The sequence below is a fragment of the Podarcis cretensis genome (assembly GCF_951804945.1).
Source record: "Podarcis cretensis genome assembly, chromosome: 16".
In the NCBI taxonomy this organism is placed as follows: Eukaryota; Metazoa; Chordata; class Lepidosauria; order Squamata; family Lacertidae; genus Podarcis; species Podarcis cretensis.
The window spans coordinates 10,488,267-10,505,812 of record NC_137186.1 but is presented as its reverse complement, the minus strand read 5'-3'; the positions used below and the strand labels follow the sequence as shown (position 1 = coordinate 10,505,812).

Below are 17,546 nucleotides of genomic sequence, written 5' to 3'. Positions count from 1 at the left end.
AACAGAATGTTGGGTAACCCCTGGTTTATTTCCTTTCCATGTCCATTTCAGAATCGTTCATTCATAAGTCTGTTCTGTGCCGTGCCTGCGCAAAACATATACTATCTTTATTTTTCAATCTTTAAAAATCCACAGAAACATTAGCATTCGAATCCAGCTTTTGGGTTGGAGTCAATGTTAGTCATACTCAGGAGTAAATACATTGAAACTGATAGGAGTGACTAAGGTCCATTCATTTCAGTGGGTCGGCTCTAAAATATGACTAACCTCAGATAAAACCCGAATCCTTTTTGCATGCATTTCTAAACATGTTTTGTAACGTAAAACAACACTTTCTTAAACACATTTCTCTCCATATGAACCTACCCGGACCCTGGGATCACCTTCTGAGGCCCTTCTCTGTCTGCCTCCTCCACAAGAGGTACTGAGGGTGGCAACACGAGTGTGGGCCTTTTCTGCAGTGGCTCCCCATTTGTGGAATGATTTCCCCAGGGAGGTTCGCCCGGTGCCTTCATTATACACTTTTAGGCACCAGGAGAAAACATTCCTCTTCAACCAGGCCTTTGGCTGATTAACATCTGATGCCCTTTTAAAATGTGTTGTGGAAGAAGGGATGATTGGGTTGTCTATGTTTTTGTTTTTATTACGTATCTTATGTTGCATATCTTGTGATTTTATGTTGTGAACTGACTTGAGATCTGTGAGTACATAACCTCCAACATTTCTCTGATGAAAATAGGGATACCCTCTTCCCTAACAACAATAATAATATTTTTTTAAATTTATACTGTACCCATCTGACTGGGTTGCCCCAGCCACTCTGGGCGGCTTGCAACATACAGTGGTGCCCCGCAAGACGAACGCCTCGCAAGACGGAAAACCCGCTAGACGAAAGGGTTTTCCGTTTTGGAGGCGCTTCGCAAAACGAATTTCCCTTGCGAGTTCCTGCGGGGTTTTCCCCCCCCCCCCCCTTTTCCTAAGCCCTAAGCCACTTATCAGCTGATCCGCTGATAAGCCGCTTAACAGCTGATCGCTAAAAGCCGCTAAACCGCTAATAGCGCTAATCCGCTAAGCTGTCAATGGGCTTGCTTCGCAAGACAAAAAAACCGCTATACGAAGAGCCTCACGGAACAGATTAATTTCGTCTTGCGAGGCACCACTGTATATAAAAACATAATAAAACATTAAACATTCTCTATACAGGACTGCCTTCAGATGTCTTCTAAAAGTTGTATAGTTACTTATCTCCTTGGCCTGGGGGTCGCATAACTACATACCCTCCAACATTTCTCAGACCAAAATAGGGATGTGCTTAGGAAAAGGGGGACATTCTGGGATCAAATCAGAAAGTGGGGCAGCTTCTGTAAATCCGAGACTGTCCCTGGAAAATAGGGACACTTGGAGGGTCTGCAGTTATGGGGTGGCATACAAATTTAATAAACAAACAATAGGGAATGAGGCAGCCCAGAACAGGGAATCATACAGAGACACAACAGGCAGGAGGGGTGCTCGGGCTCACGAAAGCCACAATTTCTTTCCAGACCGCTCAGCATTGGGGCACACGCCGCTTGCGAGTTATTGAAGCAGAAGGCAGGTTGACAGGTTGGGACTTTGCACAGATTCCCATCAACTCACTTTCAATCATTTCTATGGCATGCGCCTTAGCAGAGAGAAAGTCAGGCAACTCGAAAAGATCCAAGCGGCTGGTTTTTGCTCGGCATTCCGCGGCAGAGACGCCACTGCACAAAACAAAGGAACAAGATTGAATTTAAGATCGGTCACGAGCAGTTAGGTTACCGTAGCGGAACAGAGAGCGGAAATGCGGTGTGTTTGGGAAGGGTCAAGAGGGCACAAAACCCCTTCCACACAAACGGAGGGTAGCTGTGGACAAAATTGCGCACCACAATAAAATGTGTTTATCTTTTTAAGACGGCGCCACACTCTCAGCGATTGCTTTTGCTACAGCCCAAAGCAATGATTTCCAAAGTGTGCGTTTGGGGCACATTAGCACACTGCAAGCAACACACCAAAAAATTATTTAAAGGCTCCCATGAGCGCCAATGGACCCACCCCCAGAATAAGAGGCAGCTGCCTCTGTAGGATTTGCTTCCTTCCAACTAGACTCCACTTTGGCTGTAAACCGGATGGCAAGCAGAAGGAGACACCCTCAGGCGAGGCTGCCTGTTGCACCTCTGGAACAAGCCAGCCCAGAGCAGAGGCTCTTGCAGAGACACAAAAGGAGGGTAATTCTTCCCCATCTTTTTGCAATGGGTGAAATTAGGCTCCAGTGGAGAATTACAAGCCCTGTAAGGAAGCTGAGCCTGTCGCTTCCAGAATGCTGTCTACGGCACTCCAAAGAGGGTGTTGACGAAGGGGCGTGTGTTCGAAAAGGAAGACGGGTTGACGGAGAGGATCTGGAAAGCAACTCCTATGAGGAATAGTTGGGAACAGCTAGGATACTGCGGGAAAGGTTCAGACAAGGGCAACCGAAATGAACCAGTGGATGGAACAACTCTTGTCTGAGGAAAGGCTGATGCATTTGGGGATAAAAAATTTTTTAAGTTTAGAGAAAAGGGGAGCATTCGATTGTGGGTGTCAGGAGTTGTGTGTTATAAGAGAGTGGGAGAAAAAAATCCAATCCCGCTTGCAGAATACTGGACGAGATAGGGCCTCTGGACTTCACCACCTGCCATGGTCCTGCTGTGACGCGGGTCAGGGTGGGTGGGAAGGCAGAAGAAAGAAGCATCTCTCCATTCAGGAATGCTACCCACGCAGCCGCTGACAGATCAGCACACGCCCAGCCAGCCTGCTCTTCCTCACTCCCCACCCTGCTCTTGTGAAAGGTTCAGGAAGAGTCAGGCGCACCCAGAGAAGAATCACAGGAGATGTTAAATAGGATGGTGAAAGCAGAGCAGTGATGTGCCAACAGAAAGGAAGTGTGTGTGTGTGTGTGTGTGTGTGTGTGTGTGTTTGAACAGAGACAGGCAGGGTTTTAATTAAGATCCCTGAAACACTGTGGTGTGAATTTTATGGGGAGAAAATTAGCCACAGACATTTTTCTGGAGAATTTTCTCAGCCACATTAGGCTAATTCCCATAAGGTCATTTCCACCAGAAGGTTTCGCATTGGGAAATTCATCGATGCCCTTGTGATCTAATTTTGCAGATTTATTTTATTTGTATTTAGCAAAGGAAAGCTGAAAACTTTTGAACCTGCCAGCCGCCGTGTAATAGGGCACTGGCAATCAGCATTTGTTACTAATGATGTTATGAAAAAGGAAAAAAATTCCGGAGAAAAAATTAGCACAGGAAAAAAATATATATATTTGGCAGTGGAGTGAAATCCCATTCAGGAAAGTTTTCTACCAGTCAGAGATTCCCATAGGATATACCCTTGACCACATTTTAATCCATGGTGTATGGATTGAGCCCAGAGCCAAAACATCACAGAAACCAATTAAACCTACACAGTTTTTCCAGAGGGTGAACCGTGTTATGAGGCAAACTCTGGCCCATGAAAACCGATGCCATAATAAATTTGCCTGGGTTTAAGGTGCCACAAGACTTCTTGTCAATGGTTTTTACACAAAGTTTCAGTTCTTAAACTCAGGGTGTGTTTGTGTTAAGCCTCATAGCAAATGGGCCAGGAGGAAATTTATCAAAAGACCACTCTCCTTGGCGACTTCTAGCCGCCATTGCTCCACACAACTGACGTCTTACAACAATGTCATGCTTGTAGACCAAAGGTCACAAGTCGAGCTCCAAGCGATCCCATGCTGATAATCTGCACACCCTCTAACACTTTGAAGCCAAAATCTGGGATGCCATCTTCTGGACCCCATCTTCATATTTTTGTATTGTGGGAACACGGCAGCCATTTTGGTTGCTGTGATCTTGCGCGATTTCACATCACAGTTTCCCCCCAAAAAAAGAGTGCTTTTGGGGGCACCGTGCCCCCAAAAGTATCTTAGGGGGTACTGTGTGCCCCCCAATCATGTTTGAGGGGAATCATGCTGTGAAATTGCATGAGAAAACATCAACCAAAATGGCCGCTGTGCTCTTGTGATAAAAAACAGGATGGGGTAAGGGGTAGCAGAAACTTCAAGATTCTGGAAGTTGGCTGTCAGTTGGAGGAGGGCAGGGATGGGGGGACCTGGTCGTCTTCCAGATGTTGCAGGACTCCAATTCCCATCATCCCTGACCATTGGACATTGCAGGGGCTGATGGGAGTTGGAGTCCAACAACGTCTGGGTGGCCACAGGTCTCCCCCCCCCCTTACTAAAGGCCCTTCTCTGGCTTTAAGCCTGATTAAATAAGCACAAATTGGACTCAAAGCACCCACAACCAGCCAGGCAAGGCACAACACAAGCACAGAGGTAGACCTCAGAATTGACACATGGGCCTCAGAAACTAAGGCAGGCTGCACACAGTTCGTCTTGACTCTTAGGCAGAGGGCAGCTGGTGCCTTTTGACCATTAAAAAAAAAAAAATTTTACTACCAATAATGCTCTGCTGCTCTGCTACAGATTCATTGCACTTAAACAAAAAACTATTCTAGTAGGCTTATATTTTAAGTAGCATTTTGCATTACAAGACAAACACACACATACGTTTTCACTGCCAGGTTTTATTTCATTAAGCCAGAGTATAAAAATATTGTAGTATATAGATATTAGGAGCTGTGCCCCTGCTTGCTCCATTCCCCGGAAATGCCTCCTAAATATTAACCCACTACAGCAGTGTTTCCCAAACTTGGGTCTCCAGCTGTTTTGGGACTACAATTCCCATCATCCCTGACCACTGGTCCTGCTAGCCAGGGGAGGGGCAACAGCTTGGCTTCTTCCCCTGCTTGGTTCCCTGGCTTCATCCTCAGCAAAAACAGGTGTGAGGCAACCAGTGCCCCCCAGATGTTGCTGAACTACAACTCCCAGCCGCCTCTGCATGGTCAACAGCCAGGGATGGTGGGAGTTGTAGTGTAGCAGCATCCAGAGGACCAAAGGTCCCTCACCGCCCAAGTTGAAAGGATCAGGCAGAAGGGGCAGGGGAGATCCTTCGCTGCTTGGGATCCAGCAGAGCAGCATTCTGTCAGAGCTCACCAAACCAGGCTGGAGGAGTCAAAATCACTCAGCCCAGGACAGCTTCCTATTTCCCCTGTTTCATTACGGCACCCTCCTGCACATCAGCCCCCTGCCAATAATTCATGCACTGATGCTTGATATCGCTGATTCCACATGGAGCATTGACACGGTGAAAGCTTTTTAACAGCGCTGGAGAGAAGGCAATCATGTTTGAAAGTGGCCCTAAGAGCGATCTGGGCGGGTGGAAGGGGGAGAGCAAGGAGCAAACCTCTCCTGGGTGTGGAACATCTTAGAAGGCGCAGCAGAAACAGATTTTCCGAAAGCTCCTTCATGGCAACACCTCCCGCACCCCCCAAAAAAACACCATCCTGGCCTGCAGTAGCCTGACACATCATGTGAAGGTGAAAACCTTTTCTTTTCTTTTTTTGTTTTTTCCCCACTGTTTCTTTTCTTAATTATTTTTTAACTTTTATTTTGCTTTAAACAGGTACATATAAATATAGATATATAAATATAAAACCTTTTCTACCTCTGCCCCTAATCAGCTCATCTGTTGAATCATCCCAAAATCGGGAGACCACATTCACAAGAAGCACGATGGGTTGGCTGGTTTTTTAAAAAAGCTTTCGCATTATACAGTGGTACCTTGGGTTACAGGCGCTTCAGGTTACAGACTCCGCTAACCCAGAAATAGTACCTCGGGTTAAGAACTTTGCTTCAGGATGAGAACAGAAATCGTGCTCCAGCGGCGCAGCGGGAGGCCCCATTAGCTCAAGGGGTGCTTCAGGTTAAGAACAGTTTTAGGTTAAGAACGGACCTTCAGAACCAATTAAGTACTTAACCCGAGGTACCACCCGATGGAAATTATCCTCCATCAGAAACTATTCCCTTCACAGAGAAAGCTAGCTTCTCAGGGAGAAGTGAGGCTATAACCTGTCTCCCTAGTTTTCTACCTGCAGGGAATGTTTGTTTGTTGTGGCTGGCACACAGCAGCATCCAGGCATGTGGACGCTCACCAGAGGTCTGGAAGCAGCACAGACAAGGCACATACTCATCACCTCAGATGAGAACTAGACCTTAAAAAAAAGGGGGGGACGGAAAGTCTGTCCCTAGCAACAGGGAAAAGGATCATCTACACAAAATAAATAACCGCAGTCCCATGGGACCAGCAGTCTGATTAAGACTGGCTTTTTCTGGCATTCTGTGTGTTACATCGCTGGATGCGCCGGTACATAAAAGAAGATGCTCTTAGGAGCAAATGTGCTTTAGCACTTAGCGAAGAGAGCTGTGCTGGGTTGGACCACAGGGCCGCCAAGCCAAGCATCCCATCTCCCAGGATCCTGACCAGCGATGCTGTCAGGGAAGGACTTGGGGCAGAAGCCACACACACCCCCTCAATGCATCAGGGATGCTGGCTTAGTTCCTAGAGGAAAAGGATCATCCATGGCTGTGTTCCTACATCGGCTGCCAGAGACAGTGCGCCGCTGAATGCCAAATGCTAGGAATCGCAGGTGGGGAGAGTGGATGCTGCTGTGCTCAGGTTCAGCTGGGGGCTTCCTACTGAGGCGTCTGGCTTGGGGCCGTAAGAACAGGAGTCTGGACTGGATTAATGGCTACGAGATACGAAGACTGTGTCTGCTTTGGTTGGGGCGATATATCAATATATCACCCAGGACCAGTACGAGAAGCAGACCGTGATGTCGGCTTCACTCAGCGGTATATCGCTGGTGAAACGGTCACCGCTCCCTCCAGCGAGCGTTGCTAGCAGAGGGACTCAGGAGCGGTGGCGGTTTTACCAGCGATATACGGCTGAGTGAAGCTGACATCCCCACTCTGACCTCATAACTGTGCACAGGGAGAAAAAAGCTACATTGCTGAGGCACCAATACAGCTTGTTCCTCCTTCTGGATCTTTTAACTGCTCAGCTGAGAAGTGTGTGGTTGCCACTCCCCTCCAAACAATCAAAGGACCCCCCCAGCCCAGCACTGGCACCCACCCACCACAAGCAAGGGACGGGACACCGGGGATGGTGAAAGCTGTGGCAATTTCACCTGGCACCTTGCAGGCTAAGGCCAATGCGGCTTATGTTTCCAACACCACGGTATATCGCCAGTTGTTTGGCTGGTGATACACTGTAATGTTGAAAAACTGTTATCGCCCAGCCCTAGTCTGCTGTTGGAGAGTGTACTGTAGTGCTCAAAGTCCTGCTTGTAGATTTCCCATAAGCATCTGGTTGGCAGTGTTAGAAATTCAGGTATATAAACTAATGGCCAAATGGCACCTTAAACCTAGGTCATGGTTGCCACAACGAAATGTCTAGATGCCGGGTTTTTTGTTTGTTTGTTTTTGCAATTGGACTTATTATTATTATTATTCATTTCATTTCTATACAGCTTTAGATTTTAGAGAGCAACTCTCAAAGTGGTTTACAACACATTAAAACATCAAATAAAAACAATCCAGAATAAAACAAATTCAGGCTTCAAGGAAAACATTCCAGAGCCTTCTTTTCTAAATGGCATTTGGTTTTCCCTAGTCGCCAGCCTGGCATCCAGAGATCTCCATGTGGTTGCAATTGGACCCACGCCAGCGGCAAAATGCGCCTGGCACCTAGCTAATTTCTAACACTGCAGAGATCTATGGAAATAGGATGTTGGGCATGATAGGCCCTGATCTAAGCCAAAAGGCCGAGAAGCGATCAGGGCGAAGATCTCAGGGTAAGAATACTGGATAAAAACCACAAAATATATAGTTAAAATAAAAACAAAAGAATAACCCGCCCCCCAATCCCACAAACACATTTAAAAGGCCATAGAATCAACCAAAGGCCTGGTAAATAAGAACATTTTCGCCTGGCACCTGAAGGTATATAATGGAGGCCCCAGACATTCCACAAATGGGGAGAACATTCCACAAATGGGGAGCCACCACAGGAAAGGCCCGTTCTCCAGACCTCTCGTGGAGGAGGCACATGAAGAAGGGCCTCAAAGGATGATCTCTGTATCTGGGTTGGTTTATATCAGGAGAGGCGTTCCTTGTGGTCCTGAGCCATTTTACAGAATCATAGAATTGTAGCGTTGGAAGGGACCACAGGGGTCATCTGGCCCAAACCCCAGCAATGCAGGAATCTTCTGCCCAAGATTAAGAGTCTCATGCTCTACCAACTGAGCTATCCCAAGGATGAGGAACCACATTGCTGGACTCCAGCTCCCATTGTCCCTGGCTACTGGCCATCTTCCTTGAGCATCGGCCAGGCTAGCTGGGCCACAGCTTGCCCAACCTTGCTGCAGGGTGTTGAGCGCTGTGATTGTATACACAGGCTCTGTGGGTTTGAGATATGCATCACATCTGAATCCTGCCTTTCCTCCGGGGAGCTCCTCCTCATGGTGTGCACATGGGGTTAGGAGCCCAGCCTCACCAGCATGTCCACACAAGTTCCTAGTCCACAACATCTCCTTTCCTAGCTGGTCTGGCTGCCCAACTTTATGTATAAATAATTGTGGGTCTGAAAGGAAGACAACCGGCTTTTGTGTAGCTTCTCTGCATCATCGCCTGGAAGGGATTCCAAGTTGCCACCAGGAAAATGGCCTTGTATGAGCCTGTAGATCAGAGAAGGGGAACATTTGGTCCTCCATTCGTTGCTGAACTGCAACTCCCATCACCACTGGGCATGGGCAATGTTTGATGGGGCAGATGGGAGCTGAAGTCCAGCAACATACAGAGGGCCAAAGAGTCCCTCCCCTGCTGTAGTCAGTCCACCACAAGCCCATGAGATAGGCAAGGCTACCTGAAGACGCCACAGATCGAACTTCTTCCCAGGGACCTGTGGGAATTGTAGCTCTATGTGGGAGTGCCTCCTAACAACTCTCAGAGCCCTTAAACTACAGTTCCCACGATTATCTGGGGGACACAGCGGTATCAGAGTGCTTTAAATGGATGGTGGCGAGGATGGGGTCTGAAATGCTCAGCACACATTCGCAAGCCATGTGAATCCACATGCGAGAACACAGCTTGCAACAATCTTTCCGCGGTTTGTGTGTTAATTTCCTGCGTAGAAATTCCTCCACAGGAAGAAGCTGTGAATGTGACCTACCCGCCAAAAAATCCCTCTGCGCCAAAGATGGGGAATCAGTGGCTCTCCAACTCCCATCAGTTATGGATGATGGGAGTTGTAGTCTCAACACTTCTGGTGGAGCACAGATTCCCCACGCTTGGCTCAACAGGGCTGCGAAACACAGATTTGATAGCCCCATAAAGAATATTGGGAGTATTTCCACACACACACACACAATCTTACTCAGATGTCTTACCCACTAAAATGTGGCAAAATTTAAGCTGGTATTCTTCTCCCTCCTGTTAAGATAATGCCAGTGTTCCACATACCCCCATACTATTGATGTTTCTAACACTGTTCCCTGCTTGCAGAGCATGAGGACCAGAAACCTTCCATGAATAACATGCCAGACTGTCTTTTTAAAAGAAAATGGTAAGAAGTTTAAAGGTTTCCTAATTCAAGCTATTCCCCAACCGACTCCAGTTGGCTCTCTGTTTTTAAAGGGGCAGGGAGCGTTTGAACCTTGTCTGAAGACTGAGAAATAAGACTGAGAGATGTGCGGAGCTTTTGTATGCAGGACCCTCTAAAGAAGACCACCTCCCAACCTTTCCTCCGCCCACCCTGGACCAATCAGCAGCTCTGCAGCTTATCAGCACACCAGTCACATCTGCCCTTGTCCGGAAAAACACACACAGATACACACCAGTGTGACACAGGGACCTGCTTAAAAAGCAAGAGGGGCGTGGACCCCAGAGATTTTTGGGGAGCAGAGGACACCTTTTCTGCAGGGAGTCTGAGGACAACAATAACAACCGCCACCATAATCTCGGAGCAGGCACAAGAGACTTAAAAATAAAAGGGATGGGAGACCAAACTCAGGCAGGTGGCATCAGTATCATCTCTAATACAATATTTGGAGGAGAGGATCGGGTTGCGTTGATGTCCGATATGGGAAAATCCCAGGCTGCAGTTCACCCAAGTGCCTAAAAAAATAGAACAATGGCTCTTTTGAAACTCTGCAGCCAATTTTAATTTTTTTTTAAAAACCTATCAAACTCCCAGAAATGCAAAGCCTTTCTCCAGCTTAGGGGTAATCCACTAAGGCCATGCCGGTTACTGAAAGGTGATGGGACGGGTGATGGAGCGAAGACCTAGCGATGAAGCCATCTTGGAGCCCCCAAAACCAATGGCAAACCTCCATCTCGTTGTGGGTTTACAGGAAATGTGGTCCTGAGGAGAGTGGCACAGATAAGTCAAAGCAGGAAAAAATAGACCAGTGGGGCACGTTCTCTCTCTCTGTGTGTGTGTGTGTGTGTGTGTGTGTGTGTAAGACGCCGCATTGATGAAACGGGTTTGGAGGCGGGGGACAGGGCAGACATCAAAAAAACTCATCCCCTCCCCGATCCTGGATAATAAGAGCAACTTGCTTCAGCAGCAGTTGGAATGAGAGGAAAACTGGATATTCATAAACACAAACAAGCTTTGTACGGAGGGGAAGAAATGCTCCCTAATGTCTCTCCAGGGGTATGGGGGAAAGCAAGCAGCTTCTCAGAGGTGGAAGAAATGGGGCATCGTCTCGTCTTCATCCCAAGAAGGGCTACTGCGCTCTTTCTCAAAGCCCAGCACCCTAAGGCCGCAGGAACAGCTTTCAATGCTGTCAGGTCAAAATGTCTCCAGAGCAGCCTCATCCCCATGAGAGCTGTCTCGCGGGGGCTTGTTTATGGCATGTCTAAACACCCAGTGACCAGGGCCCCACAAGGACCAATTCCGCCAATAATTTATCCCCAAAATCCCGGCGCGCAAGGCTATGTACGGCGCGTGCAGCTGCAGTGAAACCAACACTGCCGCACTGCTCCGCCATAAATATCCCCGACGCGCAGGCAACTCGGCTCTGCGGCAGGGACCCCCCGCCCCCCCCACAACACGCCTCGGCTCACCACAAAAGGCGGGGGCCCAGCACCCACAGCGCGGTTGGCGGGGACGTAAAGACCGAAGGGAAAGGGAGCCAAACCGAAGCCTTTCCCCGACACCCCAACAAAGGCAACCATCGAATGGCTAGGCCCAAAAAAAAAGAGTCCGCGGCGCCAAGCGGGGAAAGGTTTGGTTTGGGGTGCCGAGGCCTCGCGGGAAATAAGCCAAGCCAGGTGAGCTAGGCCCGTTGTGACCACTGCCATCACTGCCGCCAAGGCAGCCCCAGTGCATTGTGGGTCAGGCTCTGCAGAGCAGATCTACCTGAGCCCTTGATACGGCTCCTTAGCAACCATCCTCTCTCTTCAACTGCCACCCCCACCCCTGCGCCGCACACACATGCACACATACACACACACACACAACCACTAAAAGTCAGGCCAGGTTAGAAAGCTTTTTAGCCGGAGGAAGGGGGCTGGGTGTGTGGGGAGGTCCCCCCCCAGCAAAGGGCCCCGCGTCCGCTGCTCCGCCATTGTGTGGCGCCCGCCAGCGCCCAATTCAGAGGCGCAATTTATGGGGCCTGGGCTTCCGCCTCAGAAGACATTCTCAAAGGAGACGGTCCTCCCTCGAGGCACACAGAAAGGAGGCGCGGGAGAGGGAACGGACGGAGGGCGTGAGACCCAGACGCACCAAGGACGGACGGACAGATAGACACTGGGGAGCAGGAGGGAGAGAAATTTGTAGACAGCCGGGCACACGTGGACTCCAGGCTCGACCCGTCCTTCCCAGCGTCGGTTAACGGCCAAGTCCCAGAGAAAATGAAAGCCACAGACGCAAAGCGGCACGGATATGCCACCGGGGAGTAGGAAACAGGCACTGGCCTGAGTGGGCCTCCAGAGGGTCACCCTGTTCCCAAGCCATGCCAGCACCCAGTTTTAGGGTCCTGTGCCTGCCGCCGCCCACTTACGCTGCCACCCTGGTCTCCCCACAGCGGCCGTGTCCCTTCCTCTGCTTCACCCCATGGGCAGAGCATTAGAGATGCAACACACAGGCGCTGTTAACTCCCCCATTGATCTGGCTCCCTGTGGCTCTGTTCGGCGGCCATTACAATTTCCAGATTATTACTTAAAGCCCCCATTGATTGGGTGTTTTTTTTTTTTTAAAAAAGCGAAGGGTGGAATCAAACAGAGAAACAGCGACTCGGCAAGGTGTCCCACCTTGCAAAATAACACTTTTCTGTTCAAGTCTCTAGATCTGGGCCACTCGTGGCACCAGCAGCCGCCGGTCAAGCCAAATGCACTTGGGAATCAACGCCGCTGCTCGTTGGAGGTTCGATCCCGGAGCTCCACACGTAAGTAAAAGGGGGGTAGGCGTCCTACCCAAGCCGAGAACCACGTCTTCCTCGGCCAAGGATTGCTGCCACACAGCAGGCCCTGCCTGGGCCCTGTAAAGAAATCAGGTGGCTTTGTTGGTTAATCAGCCTCCCGCCACATGAGAGAGAGAGAGGGGGGGGGGAAACATTGCTGGCCACCAGGACTCCACCAGGAATTTGAGTGGACCACACATGAATGAATAAAGAGGGATAGGCCAAATTATATACCGCCCCCCATCACACTTCAGCATCACTTCAAAATACAAGCGGCAGGCCCGTGGAAGCAGCTCTGACTGACTCATATTAAGCAAACTGGGGGGGGGTGTACAATCCCCCTCTCACTTGCTATCTATCGCCAGCGTGTAAACACGGAGCCCAGCAGTCAATAGAGCTGGCTAAATGACGCTCCTTCTGAAACAAAAGAGAATCAAGAGATGGTGTGTGCGATAAATATCTCTCAGATCCCTCCCACTTGGGAAAACAAAAAAATATGGAGCAGGAATGCCCTTAATGCCTCCAGCTTTCAAACCTTGCGGCTCCCCACTGTCAGACCCCCTGGTTAACCCCCCCCACACACACTACACACCTTCTCTCTGTGTGTGTTCCCAAGCACTCACATCCAGGCAACCCGTTTCCTTTGTGGTGTCCTGGCAAATTTACAAAGGAAGGGTCAGGCAGGTGAGCCCCTTTGGAAAGGGTGAAAAGGTGAGGCTGAAAGGCCTCAGCTGAGCAGGAGGAGCCTCTGTCCTTGCATGCAGGTGGTCCTAAGTTGGATCCCTGGCATCTCCCTGCCTGAAAGAGCTGCTGCCAGCCAGTGTAGACCGCACTGAGTTAGAAGCACCAAGTCTCTCTGTGACTCCAGAGAAGGCTATGCTAGGATGAACACCGGCCTTGCTGCCTTGGATGGTTTTAAAAGAGGCATTTTAAAAAAATAGGTGGGGGGTGAGAAATGATTAGGCATCAATCAGGCAGCTTCCGTCCCTGCAAACACACACACCAAATCCCTGCATGAATGTTCAAGAGAGACAGATTCTCCCTTGGCACTTTGCCTTTCTCTTTGCAATAAACACCCCACAGCCTTCCCTCTCTCTTGCTAAGCAGCAGCCAGTTAGGAGGAGGAGGAAGAAGAAGGGGAAAAAACCTCGCCCAGTTCCCAGAGGAGCCCCGGCACTGCCTGGGCACGTGCCACGGGGTGCTCCGGGGATGCAAGGCGGGCAGGGCGCTCGACGTCCCCCTACAGATCGGTAGGCGTGTGTCTTCTCTGCCAGTCTCGCGGCTCAGCCCCAAACAGCCGGGGAACCCGTGCCAGGGCTGGCGAGGGTTTGGCACACGGAGTCACACCTAGGCTCGGATATATAGGTCACGCCACACACACACACACATGATCAAGGTTGGGCATCCTGTCTGTGGCGAGAGTCCTGGGGGTAGCAGCAGGCATGGGGAGATCTCGATCGGGAGGGTTATATATAAAAAAGAGCAGAGCGTGCCCCCCCAATAGTGTGTGCCACCCAAGTTTTGGGTGCTGGTAGTGCCCACGGGGGTGCAAAGGTCACGTTGTCTCTCTCTCTCTCTCTCTCACACACACACACACACACAGGGCTCTGTTGTCCTTCAACCGCGGTCTGATCAAGCCCCCCCCCCAAAAAAACCCCCTGAACTAAGGAGAAATTGTCCTTTTTAAAAAAACCGACGGTCAAGGAAATAAACAAATAAACTCGCTCGGAAAGCGCAGACGGTCCCGCTCCCCCTCTCTAAACACACCTCACTATGGAGGCCACGGTGCCTGGATTTAGGGGAATTTGGCGGCGGGGGGGGGTTAAGAAGCGGAGCAGAGCTGAAATTGCAAAAACTACTGTAGAGGGGAGAAACAGACGGTGGGGGAACGGAAACGGGCAAGGAGAGACGGGGGTGCCGGTGAGTTGCGGGGTGGAGAGAGAGAGAGAGAGAGAGAAGAGAGACTGGGGTCCCAGTCCAGACAGCCGCCAGACTGGGGGAGGGGGCGATTAGGAAGGAAAGAGGGTGGAGAGAAGGGGGGGGCAGAGGAAGCTTCATATTCTGCAGGATCTCTCCCGACGCACAGACAAAAAGCAGACAACCCCGCTCCCCCCCCCCGATGAAATCTCTGCTCCCCCATCCCTAGGTTCCGGCGACGCGCGGACCCCGATCCCCACCGCGCACGTGCCCTCACCCCGTCCACGTGCACGCGCACCCCTCCTCCCAGACACCCACTCCCCCCCCCCTTATGCAGTGCACGCGCGCCCTCTCCCACCTCACCCGCCGACCCCTCTTTGCCTAACACCCACCTTCGCCTCCCGCGCCGGGGCAAATTCCGGGGGTCCAGGGATATACAGGCGCAAACGGACAAACGGAGCCCGATCTCTTCTCCTTGAGCAACCCCCCCTTAAAAAAAAAAACCCCACCGTCGTCCCCCCATCCCTTCTCCCGCGACCCCACTCCCACCCACCCCCCCCAAACCCCCGGGTCCGGTACTCACTGCGGGTTGGAGCTGTTCCAATGCACCGCATGCCGGTTGCCGAGGCTGCCGGCGGGGCCGTGGCACAGCAAGCAGAGCAGCGGGAGGAGCAGCAGGAGCGGCGGGGCAGGCGGCGGCGGCGGCAGCAGGAGCGCGGCCATCCCGCCGGCCGGGGCAGCGCAGCGCCAGGCGCGACCGGGCACGAGAGGCGAAGCCGCCGGAACGGAGAGCGAGGGCGAGAAAGAGATCCAAAGGCGATCGGAGCCGCCGCCGCCGCCGCCGCCGCCGTCCTCCTCCTCTTCGCCGCCGGAGCCCCCAGCGCCGCCGAGGCTCCTCCTTCCCTCCTCCTTGCGCGCCTCCGGCCCCGGGACCGCCCCCCTCGCGCGCTCCCTGCACGCCGCGCGCGCCCGATCTTTCCCACGGGCTCCCCACGCTGCGCGCCCGACGCGTCTCTCCATCTATTGGGGGTCCCTTTCCTGGCGCGCCCTTTGCTTTCGATTACAGGCGGGGGGGGCGTGTCCGTGTCCGGCCACTACGTCCCGCCCCTTTTGAAATAAACCCCTCCCTCTCGCAGAACATCTGGAGAACCCCCCTCCCTTTCAAACACACACCTTTCCTTCCTCCTTCTCCCCCATATAAAATATTACATTTGTGCCAAGGCTGTTTTGAATTCTGCGCGGAGTCAAAAATCACAGGGGCAGGCCCCTGGGCATGGGCAGAGTGCCTTTGCCTCAGCATTTCCCCGGGGCTTTGTCCTTGGGACTCACTTGTGAATGAGAGAGGGGCTGATGTTAAAAACATCAATAATATTTTTAATTCCGTGGAAATAGGAGAAGGAAAGGGCCTCTGAGTGCACCTTATCTGCAAAGGTTTAAAAGGTGCCTTTGAATGCCGCAACTTTGCAGCGCTCAGTATGTGGGGAAATCCAGCGGGGACGCAGCCTCTGAGCACGGGCAGAGGGCCTTGCCATCAGCAGCCACTGGACATCTGGGAAGTGGAAGGAAAGTCAGGTTTATAGGGCAACAATTTCCCGGCTGGAGCGAGAAGGCCCCCCTTGGCCCCTGGCAAACTCTACAGTTTAGGAAATAATTGTTGCCAGGTGGCGAACATCTGGAAGAAAGCTAGAGGTTGTCTTTTATCTCCCCACTTTCCATCCATCCCCCAAACAGAACTAGGAGCAGGCTTCATCCTGAGAGGTGGGGGGACAACCCACCATACTCAGCTGCAGAACTACGTAGTTTCTATGCCGGAGGGGGGAGGGATAATGAGAAGAGAAAAGTGCCTCTGAGGTGGTGCAGAGTGCTGTTTCCTCTCCTTCCTTGTGGAATGGCAGCCAGCCTCCCTGCGTTCTGAGATCAGGAACCACAGCTTCCAGGGGAGAGGGTGTGGTTTGCTTGGCACCTATCCTGTTAAGCAACCAGCAAAGAATGTCCTGGAATGGACTCCGGAGTGTGGAGTTGGCAGGGTCCTAATGGTAGAGCATTTGCAGGTTTGAAATTCACCACCACCACCTCCTCCCTGGCTACTGTGGTCTCATGCAGCAAACTGGGGAGGCCTCCCTGTGATCCCCAAAAAAGCTGATCCAGAAAACCTGGGAGGCAGACAACACCTTCCCGCCCACTGGGGAGAAAATCAACGCCAGCCGGCAGGGCCCAGCCCTTGCCTGAACATGTCTGGGGCTGTGGCCATGGCTGCGGCTCAGGCGCGTCAGGAATGTCGCCCCAGGTCCTGGGCCAAGGTGCGAATGCTGGCCTGGGACTGAGAAAGGAACACTGTGCCAGGGTGACTCCACCCTTCCCTTCTGCTTGGCAAAGCAACAAAGCACAGGCTACTTCCCTGAAGCAGGGGAAATCTATGGCCCTCTGGATGTCTCAGGACTACAATACCCATCGTCCCTGACCAGCGGCTGTGCTGCCTGGGGGTTGATGGTGTCAGAAGTGCGTGCGGGAGCCAGGCCCTGTGACCAGTAGGGCTTTGCAGGACTGGGGCCTTCCTAGGTTTGTTCTGGAGAGGCAAGGTGCGGCCGCACAAGTGAGGCCGCTTGGTAACTCACTGCACCTGGTGGCAAGAGCCAGGAAGGGATATAAGGTCAGCATGTCCCTTCGACTCTTTGCCACAGCAACACACTCCCTGCCTCGCTGTGTTTGGCTTCTTGCTTCCTGATCCTCGGACCTCGGCTTCCTGACTCCCTGCTTCTTGACCCTCGGACCCTTGACTTTGTGACTCCCTGCTTCCTGACCCTCGGACCCTTGGCTTCTGGACTCTCGTTCCTGCTCCCACCCCGCCATCTTGCCCCCGGTCCCGATGTCCTCAGCCGGGACTTTGATTGCCCGCAGACCGGATCGTGACAGATAGGAGCTGCAGTCCAATGATATCTAGAGTAGCTTCTAGGCAGAAGAACAGGGAGGGGGATCCTATTGCCCTCTAGATGCTGTTAAGACAACAACTGCCATCAGCCTTGACCACTGGTTGTGCTGGCTGGGGGTTGATGGGAGCTGGAGTCCAAGAATGTTGCTGGACTACAACTGCCATCATCCATGACCAGTGGCCGTGCTGTCCAGGGGCTGATGGGAACTGTAACCCAACAATATCTGGAGAGCCACCAGAGTAGCTTCTGGGCAGGAAGCCCACGATGAGGGCCTCTTTCCCCTCTGAATGCTGT

General features: G+C 51.7%; 1 protein-coding gene and 1 long non-coding RNA gene across 3 annotated transcripts in view; both read right to left on the bottom strand.

The window, feature by feature from the left end:
- Nucleotides 1–15,380, bottom strand: part of EFNA3 (ephrin A3) — a 59,472-nt gene extending 44,092 nt beyond the window's left edge. For both annotated transcript variants that reach the window (XM_079958363.1, XM_079958364.1), the window contains exon 1: nt 14,906–15,380. In XM_079958363.1, coding sequence (XP_079814489.1) covers nt 14,906–15,342 — 437 coding nt within the window. In that variant the 5' untranslated portion in view covers nt 15,343–15,380. The remainder of the gene's footprint in view (nt 1–14,905) is intronic.
- LOC307205898 lies at nt 10,136–13,640 on the bottom strand. Its single transcript, XR_013834171.1, has 2 exons — nt 11,069–13,640; nt 10,136–10,361 (listed from the first exon to the last, which is right to left on the bottom strand). It is a non-coding gene; the product is annotated as an uncharacterized lncRNA (long non-coding RNA).
- Nucleotides 15,381–17,546: the final 2,166 nt, after the last annotated feature.